Source organism: Lentinula edodes (assembly GCF_021015755.1).
Source record: "Lentinula edodes strain Le(Bin) 0899 ss11 chromosome Unknown C8R40scaffold_7, whole genome shotgun sequence".
Taxonomy (NCBI): domain Eukaryota; kingdom Fungi; phylum Basidiomycota; class Agaricomycetes; order Agaricales; family Omphalotaceae; genus Lentinula; species Lentinula edodes.
In genome coordinates this window covers 734,067-755,947 of record NW_025764313.1, presented here as the reverse complement: position 1 = coordinate 755,947, position 21,881 = coordinate 734,067, and the positions used below count along the sequence as shown (strand labels likewise).

General features: G+C 47.8%; 6 protein-coding genes and 1 non-coding gene across 7 annotated transcripts; 3 read left to right on the top strand and 4 right to left on the bottom strand.

Annotated features, from left to right (window-relative positions):
* Window positions 1–242: 242 nt before the first annotated feature.
* C8R40DRAFT_1067344 (uncharacterized protein) lies at window positions 243–859 on the bottom strand (the record flags this gene model as incomplete). The annotated part of the gene is made up of 3 exons (XM_046225904.1): window positions 243–558; window positions 611–662; window positions 697–859. 3 exons carry the CDS (start codon window positions 857–859, stop codon window positions 243–245), a joined length of 531 nt encoding a protein of 176 aa, XP_046089413.1.
* A 503-nt stretch (window positions 860–1,362) lies between these two features.
* C8R40DRAFT_1222203 (uncharacterized protein) lies at window positions 1,363–2,844 on the top strand (the record flags this gene model as incomplete). Its single annotated transcript, XM_046233281.1, has 6 exons — window positions 1,363–1,446; window positions 1,483–1,560; window positions 1,773–1,795; window positions 2,045–2,111; window positions 2,195–2,681; window positions 2,789–2,844. 6 exons carry the CDS (start codon window positions 1,363–1,365, stop codon window positions 2,842–2,844), a joined length of 795 nt encoding a protein of 264 aa, XP_046089412.1.
* A 6,984-nt stretch (window positions 2,845–9,828) lies between these two features.
* On the bottom strand, window positions 9,829–12,660 carry C8R40DRAFT_1067342 (uncharacterized protein; the record flags this gene model as incomplete). Its single annotated transcript, XM_046225903.1, has 10 exons — window positions 9,829–9,936; window positions 9,993–10,011; window positions 10,051–10,390; window positions 10,462–10,679; window positions 11,140–11,297; window positions 11,577–11,791; window positions 11,901–12,120; window positions 12,177–12,247; window positions 12,296–12,479; window positions 12,532–12,660. The coding sequence occupies 10 exons, from the start codon at window positions 12,658–12,660 to the stop codon at window positions 9,829–9,831; spliced, it is 1,662 nt and encodes a 553-aa protein (XP_046089411.1).
* Window positions 12,661–14,243: 1,583 nt separating this feature from the next.
* On the top strand, window positions 14,244–14,946 carry C8R40DRAFT_1167737 (uncharacterized protein; the record flags this gene model as incomplete). Its single annotated transcript, XM_046231072.1, has 2 exons — window positions 14,244–14,546; window positions 14,608–14,946. 2 exons carry the CDS (start codon window positions 14,244–14,246, stop codon window positions 14,944–14,946), a joined length of 642 nt encoding a protein of 213 aa, XP_046089410.1.
* Window positions 14,947–15,504: 558 nt separating this feature from the next.
* C8R40DRAFT_998243 (P-loop containing nucleoside triphosphate hydrolase protein) lies at window positions 15,505–16,995 on the bottom strand (the record flags this gene model as incomplete). Its single annotated transcript, XM_046236799.1, has 2 exons — window positions 15,505–16,647; window positions 16,699–16,995. Coding segments are annotated over 2 exons (1,440 nt in total), but the record flags the coding sequence as incomplete, so codon positions are not given.
* An 857-nt stretch (window positions 16,996–17,852) lies between these two features.
* Window positions 17,853–17,954, bottom strand: C8R40DRAFT_t66. Its single transcript has one exon. It is a non-coding gene; the product is annotated as a tRNA-Ile (tRNA).
* A 514-nt stretch (window positions 17,955–18,468) lies between these two features.
* C8R40DRAFT_1222198 (CRM1 C terminal-domain-containing protein) lies at window positions 18,469–21,710 on the top strand (the record flags this gene model as incomplete). Its single annotated transcript, XM_046233280.1, has 12 exons — window positions 18,469–18,796; window positions 18,846–19,087; window positions 19,174–19,408; window positions 19,476–19,679; window positions 19,754–19,905; window positions 19,983–20,087; window positions 20,138–20,381; window positions 20,450–20,679; window positions 20,811–20,958; window positions 21,029–21,130; window positions 21,215–21,539; window positions 21,593–21,710. 12 exons carry the CDS (start codon window positions 18,469–18,471, stop codon window positions 21,708–21,710), a joined length of 2,433 nt encoding a protein of 810 aa, XP_046089408.1.
* Window positions 21,711–21,881: the final 171 nt, after the last annotated feature.

Here is a 21,881-nt window from a genome sequence, read left to right as displayed (position 1 = left end):
ACTTCCGGCGGCTCCTTTCCTTGAGTGTTTCGTTCACAAGCTCTGCTTTGTCTCTTCCAAAGCAGGCTGACCTTCAGCTGCGTCGTCACCGTTCAATGCCATTCGACATTCGACATTGCAGCTGTGGGTTTACTATGTTATTGATCCGTAAATGCCACTCGCAGACAGTCAACACTTTCACTTCTGCTTCTGCTTCATCACATCAGCCTTCGTATCGCTGTACACCTGGGCCTTGTTTGTCGCTACCCTTTATCCCTCGCTCTTTGCTGGATCCACAACGGCCGTCTCCAATCATAATTTGTTAGTGTGGCACGTTCTAATGGTTCCGAGTCTATCAGGAAATATTGCACTTCACCAACAATTGTCCCGAACGACAAAAGCCTCCGGAAGGATATGTGTGTCGGATTTGTAACGCTGCTGGTCATCTCGTTCCAAACTGTCCCTCGAGTTTGCAAAGTGCTGTTTGAGACACCGGAGTCCACTGGTTCTAATGGGTGGACCGCGTCTCCTACTTCAAAGTTCAGTCCCGGGCTGACGAAGATTTGGAGGAGTTTAGATCTGTTGTCTACGGTTGTTGGATTGGGATGGGATGTATGCCGTTCCTACTAACTCTTCCCTGTCCCCCTCCGCTGAAGTTTTAAGTTTTGAGGTCCCGTTTCGTACTGTTAGACAAAAGTGATAGGATCATCGCTTTACCTATCGGTGTCCCTCCTTGAAAGGGACGGCCGCGGATGACTTTCGAGAGCAGAGCTCTTTCACCAACCGCCAACAACATGGTCGCCGGGTCGATTTTGCTTTTAGGAATGTCGGATTCGGGCACGGGAACGGTAGAAAGCAGCCGCTTAACTACAGGGTGCATAGGGATGCAAACCAGCGTTCGGTTCAACAGTCATCTAACAATCCAAACATCCGTCGAATTGCGGAATTTCAGGAGTGTGCGTGGCCTTGGTGATTCTTTTCATTCACTGTACTGACTTATCATAATAGCGATTTCCAACTGCTACTCCCACAAGACTTACTTTTGAATACCAAACAATGAAAGATGAACTTCTTCGGCACCATCTGCGTACCCGTACCTACTTTCCAGGCACCCATATGCCGCGTTAAATGCAAACGCTGGTCCTCACAAGGACCCAGCCAGCGTCGTCCACGGCTGGTGCGCTGATACCGCCCTAGGAAAATCTGATCCCGACAAAGGTGGCCCCCTCGTGCTAGACAGTTTTGGATATAAAACTCTGGAACGGACATACCTCATCCGCCTTAACGGTCGTATTGCTGAGCGGCTACAACAAATGATCATGCGGGTCGCTCTTGGGATACACGGGGGACGATATTGAGCATGTCTTGAAAACTTACATTCTCATGTCCGAGCGATATGTCACCCATGCCACTCCCACTCTCTTCAATGCCGGTACCCCTTTGCCTCAAATGTCATCATGCTTCCCTGTTTGCATGAAAGATGATTCTTTCCAAGGTATCTAGGATACCCTGAAAAACTGTGCTTTGATCAGCAAATCGGCCAGTGGCATAGGAATGAGCATTCATAACATTCGGGCCTGGGTAAGTTGTCACTACTTTGGACATGTTCCTCCTTACCCTTACGTTCTGTCTACTCTTAGTTCCTGTTGAGGAGCTTGGCACCTTCACAATGGGTCTCAATGGGTTGATCCGTCAAAGCGAAATTCACGCGCTACTTAACTTGAACACCAGGGAGAATGAAAGATGTTACACAGTGTCGCCCTGGGCTGGATCTTGCTCATGGCCGTGAATAGAGGTTGACAATGGTAGTGACTGGGTGAGTCCCTTGCGTGATGTCTAGGTTGTCAGTGTGGCCCCAGCGACGGCGGTATTCCAGCTGATGTTTTCGAAGGTCTGCTCTTGCAGCGTTGGCTTCGTCTAGTTTCTGAGACCAGTACGGGACTGCGCGGGCATTGGGCTGACGCTTCGACCTCCTTGATCACGGTGGGGGGTTGCACCGCATTCTTCGGTTCGACTCTTCAAACAGTCATTCGTCCAATTTCTCATGCTGTACTCCTGGCTTCAGTGACGTTTCCGACCAGAAACTCGGGCTTGTCATCGCTTGGACCAACGTATGGCGTGTGTACGAAGATGTGTGTCTCGTCTGCACCAGTCTTCGGATAGGCTCTTGAGAGGTACCTTCATGTAATCTTATTCGACGTCGAACGGTGCCGAGAACTGGAGGAGCTGGGGCTCGATCAGGCAAGAGGGCGACGATGATCTCACCTTGAGCACAATCGCTACGAGAAAGCTCAAATTCGGGGTTCGGGCACAGGGATTGAAGGTAGACTGCCAGCCAGTTTACCAACAAGGCGATGCGGAAAACCAGTGGGTTGTTCCTTGGGTGCGGTCGGGGTCGTGCTCGGACTTCGGGAACGGCGGCCAGGGAACAAATATCCCTCAAAGTTCATCAACAGATGCTGAAGTTGGCCAAGCGGACGCGGAGCTGCTCTCATCGATGGAATCCGAACGCGAGGAAATGCAGCTTCGAACAACGCTGGCGGTTCTTCAGACATTTCACGTACATACCTCCTTCCAACTATTGATTTTAGAATCTCTGCTTCCCCCACGCAGTGAGAGATCGAATAACACGATCAATCTTGTACCGAAAGATATTCTGGCGTTCGAACTTGGACCATTCAGCTCAGTGGTTGGTTACGGAGGTGGGTACGACGCTTTTGATCAAACGAAGCTGAGATCTTTTGGGTGTCGTATTTGGCAATCATATATCATATACCACCCATGGACTCGTTGCTGAAAATACCCTCAGATACCAGCAATAGGATAATCAGTTGGTGGGATGTGACATATTTGAATGGCGTATGAATGTGGAACAAAGCATTAGCATAATCAGATGAGGATCTATGCTGGAAGAGTAGGAACAATTTTGGGAAAAAATCGTAGTAAAATATTTGAGCAGTATACCGCTAGATGTAATTGTCCAATTCCGCAATGGTGACGCATTGCCTTCTGGTGATCCTGTCACGAAGCGGCAGGGGCGGAGTGACTAGCGGAGCAGGAAGCGGGGTGACTAAGCCAGGCAGTGAGGCGGAGCGACTAAGCAGGTGAGTGAGGCGGAGCGACTAAGCGGAGCGGAGGCGAACTGGTCCCAGATAATGACAGAGATATATTGAGTATCGTAGTCATAGGTAATAATAAGTAAGCACATACCTGGTCCCAGATAATGACAGAGAGGTCAAGATAAGGGACCAGGCTGTGGAGGGTTGGCTATATATACATAATCTAGTCTGCGAGAAACAACGATGTAATACTGTACAGTTCAGGGGCAAGGAAGGGGGCAGAAGCCGATAGAAAGAGAAGGTGGGTCAGGTGGATCAGTAATAGATAGATCAGTAATCGATGGAGATTGACAGCGATGGGATGATGTATTGTACAAGTAAAGGCGTCGAGACGGTGCGAAAGGGAAAATGATAGGGGCTGCGTAATGATAGGGGCTGCGTACTTTATGACATTACCCCCCTCCTTATGACCATTGCCCTCGATGGTCAAGGTTTTGCCGCTGTCGGATGTTTTTTGTGAAAGGCCCGAACAAATTTTGGTGCCCGGCTGAGGTTGGGTGCGGGTTCCCAAGAGTTGTGTCCTGCATCGTAACCTTTCCATTTTACTAGATATTCCAACTTCTTCCATCGTACCCGACTGTCCAAGATCTCCTCCACTTCATATTCCGGTTCATCTTCATCTTCTAAGTACACCGGCTCTGGTGGTGTTGGTATTTCGCCATTGATGGGGTTACCTTTCCATGGATATAGTTTGTCGACATGAAAGACAGGATGAAGGCGGTCTAATGACAAGGGAAGGTCAAGGCGGTAATCCAGAGGTCCGACTTTCTCCAGAATACGGTAAGGTCCTAGCTGTCGGTCTCCTAGTTTTTCACTGGATAGCTGCAGGTTAATGTCCTCCGCACTTAGCCAAACTAGGTCCCCAACTTTGAATTGATGCGCTTTTCGCTTCCCACGTTCGTATCCCTCCTTTTGTTGCTTCTTTCCTAGATGTAAGGCAGCTCCAGCATCCTGTCGCGCTTCTCGGAGAATCCGTATGCGGTCATCCACCGCTGGAATGCCGCTGCGTTGACCAACCGGGATATTGAACAGGGGAAGGTATCCGTAGGTTAACTCAAATGGGGACATGCCTAGGGCCGAGTGAGTCCGCGAGTTAATCACAAACTCCGCCATGGGGAGGTGTTCTGCCCAGTCATCTTGCCGTCGTCCCACATAGAGGCGGATGTATTTTTCCACTTCCTGATTTGCGCGTTCAGTTTGGCCATTGGACTGAGGACGATATCCGGAGGTTAGATCTGATTTAATTCCCAGTCTAGCGAGGAGGGATCGCATGAGTTTAGCTGCGAACTGAGGTCCGCGGTCGGATTTGAAGTGGAGGGGAAGACCATGGAGACGGAAGATTTCTCGGTAATAGATATCGGCGACACCTTCGGCTGTAATGGAGCTGGTGCAAGGAATAGCATGGATTTGTTTTCCATACAGGTCTGTACAGACCAAGACTGCGTCGTATCCCTGGGAGTTAGGCAATTGCGTTATCAGGTCGACCCCTACCTCTTCCCATAGGCCGGATGGTACATCCAGTGGTTGAGTCACAGCTCGTGGGTGTCGTTGGATCTTCTTGCGGGCGCAAATCTCGCATCCCTCAACGTATTTCTCCACAAAAGAACGCAGTGTCGGCCACCAGAAGTGGGTGCTGACCAGGTCAAGTGTCCCATGTAATCCGGGATGTCCAGCAGTTGGATGATCATGGCATTGACGGAGTACCTCGGTGCGGAGATTGTTGTCTGCTGGTACATATACCCGGCCCCGGTAATAGACCAACCCGTTGTCCTCCTCCCATTCAGCTATCCCATTGGCCAAGCGTTGTAACCCGTGCTTCTTGACTGTTTCCAGACCTTCCAGTACTTGTGCTTCCCGTTCTGAGGCTTTCCGAATACGATCCTCTAGGGGGTTCCGTAGGATTGAAGCGGCGATTTTGGTGAAGTGGCCAGGTTTAAGGACAGTCTGTTGCTGATTGTCATCGCTATCTGATACATGATGTACTGCCATACGAGAAAGAGCATCAGCTTGGGTGTTTACTCGGCCAGGACGGTGGATCATATGAAAATCAAACCGTGATAGATAGAGGGCCCATCGGGCTTGTCGACGGGTAAGGTCTTGTGCTGTGCGCCAGAATTCGAGGTTGGAGTGATCGGTGATAATGTCGAATGGTTGTGGAAGTCCTTCCAGGAAATTCCTCCAGTCCTTCAATGCTTCAATGATGGCAAGCATCTCCCGATCATATATTTCATAGTTCCGTTCTGCTGGCTGCATGGATGCCGATCTGAAGGCTACCGGGTGCCACTGACCATCGTCTTGCTTCTGCATGAGGGCGCCTCCCGTAGCAAAGCCTGATGCGTCTACCTCAATTCGAGTGGGCCGATCTGGTGCCCATAGAGCAAGGATTGGTGCGGAGATGAAGGCCTCTCGAAGGGTGTCAAATGCCTCCTGTTGTGTACCAGTCCAGTTAAAGCTGGTATCCTTCTTGGTTAGGTCGTTCAAAGGTCGAGCTATTCTTGCAAAATTTCGGATAAAGCGCCGGTAGAAGTTTGCAAACCCCAAAAATCCTCGCAGTTCCCGGAGGTTGGTAGGGACTGGCCAGTCACGAACAGCCGCTACTTTGACCGGATCCATTCTCACCTCCCCTTCTGAAATGATAAGTCCCAGGTATTCGATCTGTTGCTGTTCAAATTCACACTTCTCTGGGCGCAAATAGAGGTCGTGCTTTTCTAGTCGCGTTAATACTTCCCGTACCACTTGTCGGTGTTCCTTGAGGTCGTTACTGAATATGAGGATGTCGTCTAGGTAGACTGCCACCTTGCCAGCTGCAATGAGATCAGCAAATATCGCATTCATAAGTGCTTGGAATGTGGCAGGGGAATTCGTGAGACCGAAGAACATAACCTTAGGCTCGAACAAGCCCCGAGTTGTTGCAAATGCGCCTTTCCATTCATGCCCCTTCTTAATCCGCACATTATTGTAGCCCCAGCGAACGTCAAACTTGGTGAAATATCGCGCTCCCTGAAGCCGGCTAATGATATCAGCAACTAATGGGAGAGGGTATCGATTCTTCACAGTATACTCATTCAGTTTCCGGTAGTCCTGTACGAAACGGAGTTTCCCATCCTTCTTCTTCACGAAGAAGACTGGAGATGAGATGGGTGACTTCGAGGGAACGATGTAGCCTTTCCGTAGGTTTTCTTCTAGAAAGCGGTCGAGTTCCTCCTGCTCGTTCAAGGACATTGGGTAGATCTTTGTCCGCATGGTTGCTGGTGCTCCGGGTACAAGATCGATAGCGTGATCCCAGGGCTGATGGGCAGGTAATCGCTCAGAGGCAGATTCGGAGAAAACCTTCTTGAAGTCTCGGTACTGCTCAGGGACCATCTCCTCAAAGGTTTTAATGGGTTTATCGCGGTTAGCCTCCTCTGCTAGTTGTTGAGAATAAGTGAACCCTGCTGAGCACCATACTTCCTCTGTTTGTTCTTCCAATATCCCCGCTTTCACCCATGCCCGACGCGTTTTGTGATTGGCTCGTATTCGGTGTATTGGGGATTCCTCCGTTGCTGTTATGATTTCATTCTCCTCTAGGTCTGCCTCAGTGTGATTGGGTTCACGTTGGGATCCTTCGTTCAGGAGTTCCTGGATTGGACTATCGGTAGTAGACGCCACTAGGTGAGGGTGTGAAGTCTGCTCATCTTCTACTTCCTCTATATGTACCCGGGGTGGCTTTACTGAAAGTCGTCCCTTCTCCCAGTCAATCTCTGGATTTACCTTCCGTAACCAGGGGAGTCCGAGAATAATATCCTCTCCTCCTAAGTTTGTGATCAGGAAATCCATCCATCGCTCCTGGTTATCCACTGTGAGTGCTAAGCGTGCAAAGTGGGTGATTCGCCCGGCTCGGTTAGGTGTACCATCGATATTGAATACATCGATTGGTTTATGGAGGGGTGCGCAGGTTACGTGATTTCTGGTGGCAAAGTCTTGGTTTAAAAACAGGGCGGTAGCTCCACAGTCTACCATGGCTGCGGTTGTTATACTATGGTTCCTTCCTCTCAGTTTCGCATGAATTCGGAAATGTGGGGAGCTGGAATTTAATTCCCAAATAGATGATATTGTACATGATGGGAGCGAGTCATACGAAGAGGTAGCGAACATAGTAAACTGATTATGGGGTACTCTCGGTGCAGCCGGAGCGGGTACCCTCTTTAAAAACCCTGCTGAAAACCAGAGGACGGAGGAGACATGGCATTAGCACGGTCCAACAATTCCCTTATTTGTCCAATTTGGGTGGAGAAGTCCTGATTAGCGGGGCTCGGTGTAGCAGGTCCAGCGACAGGTGTTGGGATTGAGGCGGCAATCTGAACTGATTCGTTTGGGAATAAGGTAAATGGTGCCGCCGTGGCTGAGATCTGCTGACGGCGAGGCTGTTGGCGTCGGCCACGGTCGCGACTAAGTCCCATGAACTTGTCCTGACAGACGGATTCTAGGTGTCCCCGGCGTCCACAGTATCGGCAGGTAGTCTCCTTGTGTGGGCAATTCTGCTTAACATGGCCTTGAGCTCCACAACCAAAACATCGTCCGCGCATACGGGCAAGGAAGGCCTCCCTGCTATTCCCAGTGCTGGTATGAGTAGCATCAATGTCCATGGCGTGAGGGTCGGCAGGGGTAATGTGAGCAGTGTGTGCGGGAGCGTGTCCGGTGTTTCGGCCGGTCATGGTGGGATCATGCAGGTAGACATCCACCGATATGGCTCGTTTGATTGCCTCTTTCAAAGTCGGAGCGATTCCTTGGGCGATGTTTACGATGATAAGGTGTTGTCGGATCTCCGGAAGTAAAGCGGTGAAGAAGCGTTCCCGTAAATCAATATCAGACATTTCAGTCCGATCTCCGATATCCTTGAACTTCTGGGCAAATTCTGCAACTGTCTGCCCTTTACTTTGTCTGAGGTTCTTGATCTCGCTACGGGCTTCCATACCTGGGTCCATTGGTTCAAACCGCTGGCTAAATTCCTTCAAGAACGTATCCCAGTTTCCTCCGAAAGGGGGATTCTCTGCACTGAAGTGTAACAGATGGGGAGTTGCCCAATCTCCAGCACTTTCTGTGAAGAAGCCCAGGGCGGACTTGATAAGTTTAACTTGGCTCTTGGCGAGATCCGGTTGTTCTGACGCCCAATTTTGGAACTGAGCCATGAAGCGACGAGCTTCAGCACCATCTTTACCCTTGAAGACCTCGGGTTTGTTCATGCTTGACTTGGATGATGAGCGTTCCTCCATTGCTGTAGCAAGGCTGGCTACTTGTCTGATGAGCTGAGCCATGAGATCCTCAGCAGAGGTATTTGGGGCAGGCGGGACAGGAGTCGACATGATGGGAGTAGGCAATCGGGGTTGGGGAATTGGCAGGAAGGTTATATTGCTCACAGTGAGTGGCTCTCGGATCGAGTTCGAAAGGGCGTTGGGGCAAGGTTGAGACTGGCAATCGCGCCAAGTATCGTTGTTGTTGTGGGCGTGAGCTTGGTCTCTGGGGTCAAGTGCGTGCGGGAGTGTGGAGCAGTCTATACTGGCAGCAGGTGTTTCAGAATCGGGCGGGACTGGGGAAGACGTGGTGTCTACGGATCCTGCAAGGACAACCTTATCGGTAGGCTGTCAGTGCAGTAATGGATCTTGACCTAATGTCACGAAGCGGCAGGGGCGGAGTGACTAGCGGAGCAGGAAGCGGGGTGACTAAGCCAGGCAGTGAGGCGGAGCGACTAAGCAGGTGAGTGAGGCGGAGCGACTAAGCGGAGCGGAGGCGAACTGGTCCCAGATAATGACAGAGATATATTGAGTATCGTAGTCATAGGTAATAATAAGTAAGCACATACCTGGTCCCAGATAATGACAGAGAGGTCAAGATAAGGGACCAGGCTGTGGAGGGTTGGCTATATATACATAATCTAGTCTGCGAGAAACAACGATGTAATACTGTACAGTTCAGGGGCAAGGAAGGGGGCAGAAGCCGATAGAAAGAGAAGGTGGGTCAGGTGGATCAGTAATAGATAGATCAGTAATCGATGGAGATTGACAGCGATGGGATGATGTATTGTACAAGTAAAGGCGTCGAGACGGTGCGAAAGGGAAAATGATAGGGGCTGCGTAATGATAGGGGCTGCGTACTTTATGACAGATCCTAGCATACACAGAATAGATTGATACAAAGATACTGGAAGTTATCGAGGGTCAAGTCTCGACAGAAAGAACTCTCGAGGAAGAACAAGAGCATCTCACCTTCTCCAAGATTGAAACGGCATCACTAGGCATAGTGATGGGATATAAAGGCTCGTCTTCAAATATAGCGTCGAAGATTTCGTCCTCATCGTCACCACGGAACGGCGACTGTCCCAGTAACACCTCATAAGTGAGGAACCCAAACGCCCACCAATCCACGGCACGAGCGTAGCGTTGCTCGAGTAAAATCTATGGGTTGACGAATTATAAACCGTGCGTCATATTGTAGATTTTCAATTACAGACCTCCGGAGCCATAAACTCGGGCGTCCCACAAAAAGTACTCGTCGTCCAAAACACATTTCCTCCTTGCAAAGACCGTAATCCGCAACTTTAACATGCCCGTCCAACGTAAGCAAGATGTTGTTCAGCTACACATCTCTGTTGAGTGTGCAACGCTAAGGTCGGCTGAGGGAAGTTTGATAACGGTTTAAACAGACCTATAGATGATGCCTTACGAATGGAGATATTCCAATGCCAAAAGCACCTCTAGGATGCGTAAAGCTTAGCTTGTCGTAGCAAGAATTGCTTTCGTTGAATGTGCAACATGTGATCACCGCTAACATATATCATGACAAAGTACACTCGTGTCTCGGTCTAGAAACACGAATGCAGCCCAAACAAGAACGGATTTTAGCAGCAGCTAAGAATACATGCTTATCTGATCGGGTGCTATGCAATCGTCCATGCGATGCATGAAAGTTAGCTAACCTCTCAACCTCATCGTTATCCATGATAAACTCCTTCAAGACCTTGATCGCATAAAACACGTTCGTTTTCTTCTCTTCCGCCAACATGACTTTACCAAAGTTACCTTTACCCAGTACAGCTAAGAAATTGAAATTATCCAAGCCGACCTTGCGCCTCTGATAGGCTGACGCTGCTGCTATTATTGTTGTCTTTGAATCTGCGGCTGTTGGGGTGGTGTTTGCGCCGTCGGTGAAACTGCTGGAACGATCAGGCGGTCGTTGCATCGGCGATGAGGGAAAGCCTATCTTTGTTTGCACCGGGATTGGGGGCACAGGCGGACGAGTACCCTGGGTAACCAAACCTATTCGGCAGCGAGTGCGAAAAGAAAAATTTTCACATAATAAGCGCCAGGTCGCAGTTGTTCATAAGGACCTGTCCGAGGACGCGGAGGTTCTTGGGCGTACTCTGGTGGTGCTTTAACGCCAGCAGATGGTAGTCTTGTGCCAAGAGGAGGCCCGTTGAGCGGGCGCTGTTGTTGTTGTTGCTGCTGGGCAATACGGAGCCTGGGGATATCCGCTGGGCGGGGTAGCGGGTAGCGAAGGTTGTTGACGACCAAACAGATCTGCCTCGGTCTCAGGAGCACCGGAAAGCTTCAAACGTCCCATAGTATCAGCGGGAGGGCTGAGACGTGAAGGCTGTCGGGGCGCAGATGGTTGAGAGGGACGCTGAGCCCTGTGTTTCTTGATATCCCGCATGTCCCATAGGAGAGTACTTGCAGTCTCCATCGACATACCACAAAAGTCCGGAATGAGGTGCGCGCAATTAGCATGGCAGGTTACTAGGTCGCATTCCGAACATTTACGTGCGTTCTTACGACCAAGCGGAAGCATGTATCCACAGTGACAACATCAGGTTGCACCAATGTTGGTAAGAGGCTTGAATCGGTGAGGGATATGGTGATTGATCTTCTCCTCGTCATCATAGAATGGTGTAATTTGAATTTCTGTTTCGAAGCAGTCACTTGGTAGTTTAGAAGTTGAGACATCGAAAGTTGAAGAAACGCAACAAACTTGAGTACTTGAGTCTTCGAACGGACACGTGATGCGGTACTTCTTGCTCTTGCCAGTACCCTCCAGCACCGCGTCGACGAGTGTACGTCGAAGCCTCTCAGTACTAGTCCCTGGTAGCTCCTGAGTTTCTCTTCCACACCCTCCCACCCTTATTCTCTCACTCACCCACCTCCTTTCACCCTCCTGGTGCACATTAACCTGCACACCCACAGAAATCAAGCCGAGGTGAGAGACAGATCGCAGTCCGAGCTCAATGAGAGCACGCGGCCGCTCAGGGCCCTCCCGCCCATCGCGGCTGACCGTGCATACCTCATTAGAGTCTCATTGTTTGCTAGGACTCGAAGGCCTTCGGCCTTCTCCCAATGTACTCAAACTCAGGTTAATGATCCAAGGTTATTTGAACACTGTACATACTTGATACATGATCTCAGTGAATAGAACGATTGCATCACCAGAGTTCAAAGAGAGAGCACTTACTCCAGTATTGGACTTCGAGATACATTTTGTGACAACCTTTTCATGGCACTTTTTATGACATGTGTAACGGCAATCCTTGCGCTGGTAATCCGTGGCGTTGAGTAAGAAGTCGCTGCAAAAGGTGCAGAACATGAGCTGATAAAACTGCTTTTGAACAAACTTGTGCCCGTTCATCTCATGTTCGCCCTTCCGTTTACGCATAGCACCTTGTCGACCTAGACCGCCGAGAGGTGCATCGATCTGGCGTTTTCAGACGATTTCCTTGACTGATTATTTGACGATGAGCGTCCACGTATGAAGATGACACGTTTGCGAGATACTCACCAAAGTTCGAATGCAAGAGAATAGCACTTGCAGGCTCGACTGCCAACCATGCCTCGATACCTTCAGATGGTTGCTGTGGTATACCATCTCCCATGCTTCCCTGAGGACCAAAGCCACCAGGAGGAGCAGCGCCAAAGCTAAGAGGGACGTTCAGGTCCGCCGATTTTGGATGACCAGCGCCAGCAGTAACCCATGTCCGCTCTCCATAAATGCCTTTTTCCTTCTCAGAGCTTCGACAAGATTACTGATGCGGATTCATAATAGACTTATAGGAACCGCATGTGTTTCGCCGACTTGCTTGTCGTAAGCAGCAATTTCGACTTCGTTTGCCTTGTCGACAGTGATTTCTATAGTTTTGCCATCTTATCGATGCCTCTCTTGTACTGCATTTCTACTTGAAGTTCGAACTCGATGCAGCATTTTCGAGATTTTAGCTGATGTAAGGGGAGTCTTGGGTTCGATTATATCGAGGTTAAAGTATGGTTTGGTTTGGGGCGATCCGGAAGCACTTGAATCGAGAGAACGCTTCATAGATATGTGCGCTGCCAGCGGGTTGTCGCGGTCCTCCTTCGGAGGAACCTGAATGATTTGGGTGAATCGTTGGGTTAGAGAAAGTATTGTTGAATGTCACCTGAAGACCAGAAGAGCGTCCAGGCTCATTCTGCTGCATCTTGCGCCTGAAGCTCGCGGAGTGTCTCTTCGAAATATGAAAGAGATCGCTTGGTTTCTCTGATCTTGGCGGCATTTCTTCGTAAAACATCCTGGTTAGTCGTTGCCTGTAGTAGGAGCTGAGAAGCCTCTAAGATCTTTCGCTTGTTTTGGATGTGCTTGAAGACATCTTGAATCTTCTGGTCGAGCTCACTGGCCTGATTAGAGCAATCGATTAGCAATGAACAGTTGTCCAATGATCAGAAGAAATATCAACCGTCTCAGACATTGAATTTGATTGACCCCGCTGGATGCGGGAGTCTGGAAGAAGGAGCAGAAAACGGAGACAGACGGCAGCAGATTAAATAAGAAAGATTATGAGAAAGATTTGTGATAGGCTAACCTAGGCTAACCTCCACTGGCTGTTACAGACCAATCCATAACATTACCTCTAGTGTGGTGGAAGGATGCGTGAAATATGAGGAAATATGGCAACTGGAAATCAAAAGAAAGATCATACACAAGATGTGCGCACGTCACGTGAGTAAGAGTGACAACATCTGCAAAATATGGATATTCGGCTAAGGGCTGAGAGCAGATCCCAGTACCGAAAGCACTGAGAGCAGGCTGCTCTGAGTGCTTTCACTGCTGGGAAATGCTCTCAACTGCTTTCGGACCCTTAGCCGAATATCCAGGTTTTGCAGATGAAAAGCGTTACTTTCACCCAAAATTCGAATACCACTGATTCCCATCTGCAAAACCTGTTTTTTCGGCTAATTCTCCGAAAGCAGCTGAGAGCACTTCCCAGCAGCCAAAGCACCCAGAGCAAGGTTGAAATTTTGCTCTCGGTGCTTTGGGTGCTGGAGAGCGCTCTCCAGCCAGTACCCTTGCTCTGGCGAACATACAGGTTTTGCAGATGGGCCTAGTCTCCCGAGTCAGAACAATAGATTTGTAATTAAAATTACGCAAGACAGTCGTTGCAATCTAATCTAGAGTCTGATTTCAACCGCGCTACTAAACCCGTAGCTGAGCACTTTCCTAAAAAGGGTCATGGATGAGCAATTGTTTTGCCCTTTTTGATCACATGAGGTATCGCGTTTCGCGTTTGCTTCGCGTTCTGATTCACTCCAAAAGTCTGCACTTGTCAATATCGAAGTCAACATGAGTTTGTATTCATTTCAGCTCAATCAAACCCCATACTCCAGCAAAATATGGCTCCAGAAATATCATTACCGAATCACCAATACCTGCCTCTAGCTTCTATGCTACCCCTCAGAGTTCCCATCATCGATCTCATGGTCCGAGCTCCTCAGATACTCCTCAGACCTCTTCTCATATCTCTCCTCACGAATCACTCAAATCCCCGTCTAGACCAGGAAAAAGAAAGAGTGACTTCGAAAATACTTTTCTGAACTTTTCACTGGCACATCCTCATACCACAAAAAGGCAGAAACAAAAGTTGACCACCCTTCAGAAGCTCGAATCAGTATTGAAGCATATTCAAAGCCTGAACTGGTCTTATAGTGACTATCTCTATTGGAGCTCGAAATGGAAGGACTTTGATCGTGGAAATACTCATTCCACTGCTATGGAACGATTTCTCAGTGGACGGTGTGAACACCATGCTGGGGAAATTATTGAGAATTGGTACACCTCACCTGATGGCCGGCCAGGCGATAAAAGCATAAACACCAGATGTGGACCACCAGCACTCCGAAATACTCTGAGATCAAAAATGTTCGTGCATCTCTATCCTCATTCGCAGCCCAAATCAGTATCCAGCATGCAGTCTTGCAGGCCAAGCGCGCTGTAAAGCCAGAGAATGGCCTTCATATACGACTGACTGCAAAATCAGATTCTGGTGCATCGAAGAACCCCATACAATCTGAATGGAAAGATATTGGAGCTAATACTGTCTCCCAAGTCAGTAAAATCATTCACACACACGAACCCTTCCTATTCGATTTCCTTTCATGTATTGCATCAGGAACATCAGATGTGGGTGACATTGCTGCGAGAAAGACCAGGCCAATCGACATTGTAAGAGCCTTGTGATCAGAATCAGATTTTGAGCTTAACATATTCAGAGGCTGTTACGCATTCCATTGCTGCCCTCAACTTTTGTCTGAATCGACAAGCCAACTGGCTTCCTGTTGCTCGCGGAATCCTTTACTTCTCATCTTCAGCACCAGTAGACTTGTTTGCCTATGAAAGTCGCATAGGAACTATGCCTGCTTATGGGACCAATTATCGGGTCCTTCGTGAGCTCGGATTTGCTGAAGGTTTAGCGACAGAACTGGCTGGAAAAAACCCTAAACGCTGGGTAAATTCTTCTTCGACAATGTACAAAACTATTTACGACAACGCGACATGCGAGCTGGACGTGAAAACAAGATGACTATTGGTCTTGCTGGAACTTATATGGAGTTTCCCGAGGACACCTTTCCTGAATCAGCTCATGATATTGATGATCGATTTGCTCGTATCGCGAAGAATGAGCACTATTATCAGGAAACAATAAATGCCCTTCCGCTGCCATATCTTGCCTTTCCTTCTTTGCAGCATCTCGCTTGCCCTTCTCCTCCAACTTGATTACCTCAAAATCCTTTCTCAGTGTGTGTACCCCACGTCAACAGTTCTTGATGATGTGCATTCAAGTGGTGATTACTTTTGACCACTTGAGATACATCGCTAACCTCTTTTATTTGATCAAAATGGTCAAGGACCGACTTGATCTCATCGTCGGAGAAGAACATGGCTGGGGAGAGTAGTCCTGCTGTTCTCGGATCGGCAGTACGAAAGATATGAAGCCGGAACTGCTTCAACTGGCGAGTACCATGCGTTCGCATAGCTTTAGATATACGCAAGTTGTGTTTCTTTGGTAGTTCAGATTCGTCACTGGAGATTTTGGAAGGTTTGGTCTGGAGATTTTGGAAGGTTTGGTCTTAGCTGACATTGTTTCCTCGGGAACGCAGCCACTACAAATGCAGGTGATTTGCGTTGGAAGGAAGGGGAAATTTCGACAGGTAGGGCATTGACATAGCTTGTCATTGCTTGGATTCTGGAACTGGGCATCGATTTCAGCAGTCTTGCACCTAGCACGATAGAGCTGAGCAAGCCCTTTGTCCATTTCGTTAGCTGCATTCTCTAACTCTGAGAACTTTGAGCTTGCAGTGACATCTTTCAGGATAATTGCTCGCTCGGCTCGCTCAGAAGCATTGGGAAAGAAGTAAATGATTCCACGGTGAGTAGGCCTGTTGCCTGATTGTTGCCAGCGAGGTCGTATACGCCCAATCATCTGAATTAGCTCATTCACATCCTCCGGGTCTCCAAAAACAATCACGTCCTGCACATTGTCAACATCAACGCCAACTGCCAACGAGCTCGTCGCAAATACAACTAAGCAATCTCCGGACTGCATGAACACCCGAGTTTGTTCATTATATTCAGCTGATAGTGAAGTGTACTCCCGCATACGCTTCAAGACAGTACGTGGATCGCCTCCTGACTTTTTGTCTTGGTGATACATGTATTCATGAATCCGGTTTCCAAAATGGATTCTTCGTGCAAAAATGATGGTGTTCCGCTTCTCCTTCAATACCCAGTCAAGTTCAGGGAAGAATAGACCTTCGACAGGCGAAGAGATCTCACGGAAGATTAGCTGGATATCAGGTCGCTGATTGGAACGTCGAATAAGGTGGTATTTTCCTTCTGGCATCCCCAAGAATCTGCAGATGGAGTGAAGAGCTGAACCAACCTGCATGGTGGCAGTCAAAGCAAGAGTACGGACATTATCTGGAAGTCGAGCTTTTGCTAAACCTATCTGTTGGAATGGTTTCCGAAAGCTCTTTCCCCAAGTCAACAGAAGGTGGACTTCATCAACAGTCATTGCGTATATCCGCTCATAGAATCTGTCATTCATGAGGGCAGCCTCGTAGCTCTTCGACTTGAGCTGTTCCGGAGAGATGAGGATGATGGATAATGATAAGTTATCTTGAGCTTGTTGCCATAACTCAGGATGTTTATTCAGTCGAGCTGCTTGGAGAGTGTCATTGTTTATGACCAGAATATTCAAACTGATACGAGCGAAATTCTCCTCCTGTAATATCTTTAGTGAATCTTGATATCATATCACGGAATCATCATTCACCATTTGATACTCTAGGTAATCCGTGGGGCAAATGGCGAGCATGAGTGGGTGTTTGGGAAATTTTTTGATGATATCTTTCAGATGCAGATAGCTTTCCGGGGAAGCTGAGAGTTCTCTCATGACGAGGGCAGTAAAAGCCATGTATCCTGTTTTCCCAGAGCCAGTTGGTGTGATAGCCACCAAGTCACTTCCATCCAAGACTTTGCCAACACCTTCGAGCACATAGTCATGCGGGACATATGGGACATAACACTGAACAATTCTCGAAATGAGAGCATGTCCAGGCGGTGAGTCAAATGAGAAGTGTGAATATTGATTCAAAGCATTCTCTGAGGGTGTATCTGTGTTTATATGCACTTGTCGCAGACGATCGACGCGTCGATTTTTTTTTCATTGACTGATAAATTATCGTGAGACTCTGTACAACGCGCTACACGTGATGTACTAAAAAGGAAAATCCCCAGCTACGGTAACAACCCCGCGGTCACAACTACATCTGCAAAACCTGGATATTCGGCTAAGGGTCCGAAAGCAGTTGAGAGCACTTCCCAGCAGTGAAAGCACTCAAAGCATACTGCTTTCAGTGCTTTCAGCACTGGGATCTGCTGGGATCTGCTCTCGGTGCTTAGCCGAATATCCAGGTTTTGCAGATGTAGACTAGCGATTTTCCAGAATATTCTACGATGAACAGCCATAGGTGGTGAAGGATTTTCTGACAAAGATGGTGAAACATCGGGGGACAAAGCTGAGCAACATCCAGAAGATACCATAGCTGTTGATGACCTTTTAACCTCTCTGCATTACATATATGTTTTGTTTATTAAGTCGTCCAGGTCACAACATGTGTCATACGTTTTAGATTTGTTGCATATTCACTGTTCAACCACCGATAGTTTCATCGAAGGAAGCAGTAGATGCGGGCAGTCAGAAAACAACATTCAATGTAGAGTGAGCTGAGTGACTACAACAGCCGGGCATCGTGGAGCCAAGGGAGGCAGGCAGTGACTCTGAGCTAATGCGCCATTTGTAGATGAATCCCGTCCGTCGACGACAGTATGATACTCATGTTTGGTCATGGGAATTATTACCTTCGTCGACAGCATGATACTCCTGTTTGGTCATGGGAATCAAAAAGAACTCAACGAAAACCAGATTGTCCCAGCAGGGATTCGAACCCTGTCCTTTTGACAATATTTAGATTCCATACGGGATCCAGTTCACATTTATCAGATGCTCTACCACTGAGCCACTGGGACTTTACTAAGTGAAAGTTCACTCAAGGCAAGTATTGATAATCACCTTCATGGACATCCTTGTTTGCTCATGGGAACTGCCACCAAAGGGCACCTTCGTGGAAGGTATGGTTCTCACCTTGCTCACTGATGGGAATTACTTGATTTGAGCTGCAATGTGTGCCCATGGGAACTGCCACCAATGGGCACCTTCGTGGAAGGTATGATTCTCACCTCATTCAATGATGGGAATTAGTTTATCTGAGTTGCAATGGGCGCCTAATTTCCAAAAGAAGTAAATAGGCGCTCAATTCACGGACCAAGTATCCACCGGAATTAGTGTATATAGTAGTCCACAGCTGCCCTCCAGTTCTCTCTAGCTATACCCCAGTTCTCCCTAGCTGTACCCTAGCTGTCCCCCAGCTGTACCCTAGCTGTCCCCTAGCTGTCCCCTAGCTGTCCCCTAGCTGTCCCCTAGCTGTCCCCTATAATTTGCCCCCTAGTCTGTCCCCTAGAAGTCTCTAATAACCCCTAAGGTATGCATAACTCTTCTTCTCCATCCTTTGAGACGTTTCACGCTTCCTGTCAGTTCCTCGAATCAGCCGAATATCGTAATCTTACCCTTAAATGTGCCGCTGAAATCGCGAGCCTCCCTCGGTCGGACGTATCAATGTACGATGGGAAACTCAAGATGTTCTTCATGAGTGTCATGACAACTATCAACAAGCTTATTCTACCAAGCACGGATATCGCATCTGCGTATGCAAACGCGTCGGATGCGGGACAGGAAATGGTCGTCGCTCTAGCGTTGTTCTTAGCAAATTTCTTTTCGAAGCACTTGCCGATAATGGAGGAAGGTGAGTCGCGTTATAGCCATACACGCTAACCTGTCTTTGACTTCATATGTAGACGCAGACCGCGAAGCGCTCATTAACGCTCATTTCTACCTCATCAAGATATCTCAAGTGGACGAGCGAGAAGTATTCAAGATCTGTCTTGAATACTGGCTGATACTCCTCGTTGGGTTGTACGACGAAGTATCTATGATACCCATCGGCACAGATTTCAGCAGGCTAAAACTGAGGAAAGATATATATAGGGAAGTCTTGTCGAATTTAAGGCTCGTGGCTGTGGGGAAGATGGTCAAACCTGAAGAGGTGGGTATGTCCGGCCTTTTTACACATTCATTTTCTTTACGATTTCGCCATCACATACTCACGTTCTATTTCTCTTCCTTATACAGGTCTTGGTCGTTGAAAACGAGGAAGGCGAAGTCGTCCGCGAATACCTGGTAGAAACCGACACCATTGTCCTGTACAAATCAATGCGCGAACTCATGGTTTACCTTACTCACCTTGATGTCGTTGATGTCGAGATGATCCTAACGCAGAAGATGGCAGCTCAAATTGACGGCAGTGAATGGAGTTGGGGAAACTTAAACATATGTTGGGCTATTGGGAGTATATCAGGTGCGATGGGTGAGTATACAAAAATTGTTTTGTCTCTCCTTACTGATGTTGTATCTTTGGCTCCAAATAAACGAAGAAACCGAAAAACGTTTCCTGGTCCTCGTTATTCGCGAACTTCTGGGACTAGTCGAGCAAAAGCGCGGTAAAGATAACAAAGCCATCATCGCTTCGAATATAATGTACATCGTGGGCCAATACCCTCGTTTCCTCAAAGCCCATTGGAGATTCCTGAAGACGGTGGTGAATAAGCTGTTCGAGTTCATGCATGAGACGCACGAAGGTGCGTATCGTTCACTCGGATTCTATTTAAGAACTGGTATCTGTACGCAAATTCACTAATACAGATGCTTTCAGGTGTTCAAGACATGGCCTGTGACACGTACATGAAAATCACTACAACCTGCGGGAGACAGTTTGTCGTTCGACAGTCGGACGAGAAAGAACCTTTCATCGATGAGATTCTGCGGACAATCAATAGGATCACAGTGGATTTATCTCCTCAACAGGTATGTATGAGTGTTATTTCTTCTTAGTCATTCGCACAATAATTCATACCATTTTTCGCTATTGACTGTTGTCATAGGTACACACATTTTATGAAGCAACGGGAGTAATCGTCGCTGAGGCGTTGAACAGAGCTCAACAAGAGAGGCTAATAGCTAGTCTCATGGAATTACCGAATGGTGCTGTAAGTTATTCCTCTTCCTCTCTATATTGAATGATCTCCCAATGTACTAGTGGGATACCCTGATGATTCAAGCCTCTCAAAATTCTACCAACTCCGCCAATACACCTCCCCTACTACATAACCAGGAGTCCGTCAAGCTTCTCTCGAATGTCATTAAAACAAACGTCTCAGCATGTTCGTCCATCGGCGGGGAAGCCTACACACCTCAAATAGCGAGAATATTCAAGTTCACGGATATGCTAGGATTGTATAAAACCATTAGTGGGATGATCAGTGAAGTTATTGCGAAGGAAGGTAAACATTTGACCTTGATATCTGCTGATATTTGTAACGATATTCATCGCTTTCACTCTATCTTCCAGGTGACCTTATGGCCAAAACTCCGCAAATCCGTCAACTGCGCGCACTGAAGAAAGATATACTTAAACTAATGCAAACATACATCAACACCGTCGTACAGATCGAGGTCGTCAATGAGAACTTCATCCCTCCGCTGTTAGACGCAGTGTTGGGGGATTATCAACGAAATATAGCGGCGGCTAGGGATGCGGAGGTGTTGAATCTAATGAGCGATGTCGTCAAGTGTCTTGGTGTAAGTTCGACCTTTCATTTACTTCACTCCGTTATGTCGCAGTTCTCCATCTGTCATTTCTCTTGGACCGTTATACTTAGCTTTTTTACAAAATATTGACCCGTGTTCTTTGGTTCTGCCTCCCGTCCCAGTCTTTAATCACCCCGCAAGTACCGCCAATACTTAGTGCTGTCCTCGAGCCAACGCTAGAGATGATTACCCAAGATCTGACAGAGTACCCTGATCATCGGCTCTACTTTTTCCGTCTTCTCCGTATGATTATCTTAAATTGCTTCCCAGGTGAGAGTCGTCGAAATGTTGTCGCATTTCATCTGTCTCTCGAAATGCTGATTGGTTGTGCCTCCAATAGCGCTGTTGAGTATACCTCCCGAGGGATTCAAGCTCGTTATGAATAGTATCATCTGGGCGATGAAGCATTCTGCAAGAGATTTGGGTGATACCGGGTTACACAGTAAGTCTATTGCGCAGATGTCTCGTTTCACCATATCCAACACCTCACGATTCACGACTGACTATACCCTTCTCTTCAATATAGTGTGCTTTGAAATCCTCGAAGCATTTTCCTCATCCTCCCCAGAAGTTGCGGAAGTTGCACACGCCTTCTACAGCCAGTACTTCCTTGTCATCGTTCAAGAGATTTTTTATGTCATGACCGACTCAGAACACAAGAGTGGCTTTTCATTGCAAGCATCAGTGCTCGCGAGAATGTTCAAGATTGTCAATGAGACTGGAATGCCGGCGGAGGTCTTAAATCCTACTGCTAATGTTATTACTGGTACTTCTACCTCGAATATGACGACGGAGTTCTTCCAGAACTACTGTGTCAAGCTGCTAAGCAGCGCGTTTCCGCATGTCCATGGGTGAGTGCCTACTCATAGTCGCAATACAGTTTATTAATTAGATCCTTTCTCAGCTCACATATCCAGGAGCTAGTGGCGGGCATGAACAACAACTATAATGATAGTACCCAATTCAAGGTAGGTTTAAAAGACTTTTTGGTTCAGATGAAGGAGTTTTCCGCCGAATCATGATAACAGAGTGTGATATGTACTGTATATTTTGTGCAATGCACGTGGAGTCCCCACTTGATTCGAAACGACCATTATCTCTTCCGATTTTTTGAGTCTTGAGGTAGCTATCTCATTTCAAGTTCCTCAATGTCCTCAACTCTATCAGTGTCGTGAATCACCAAATCCAAATTT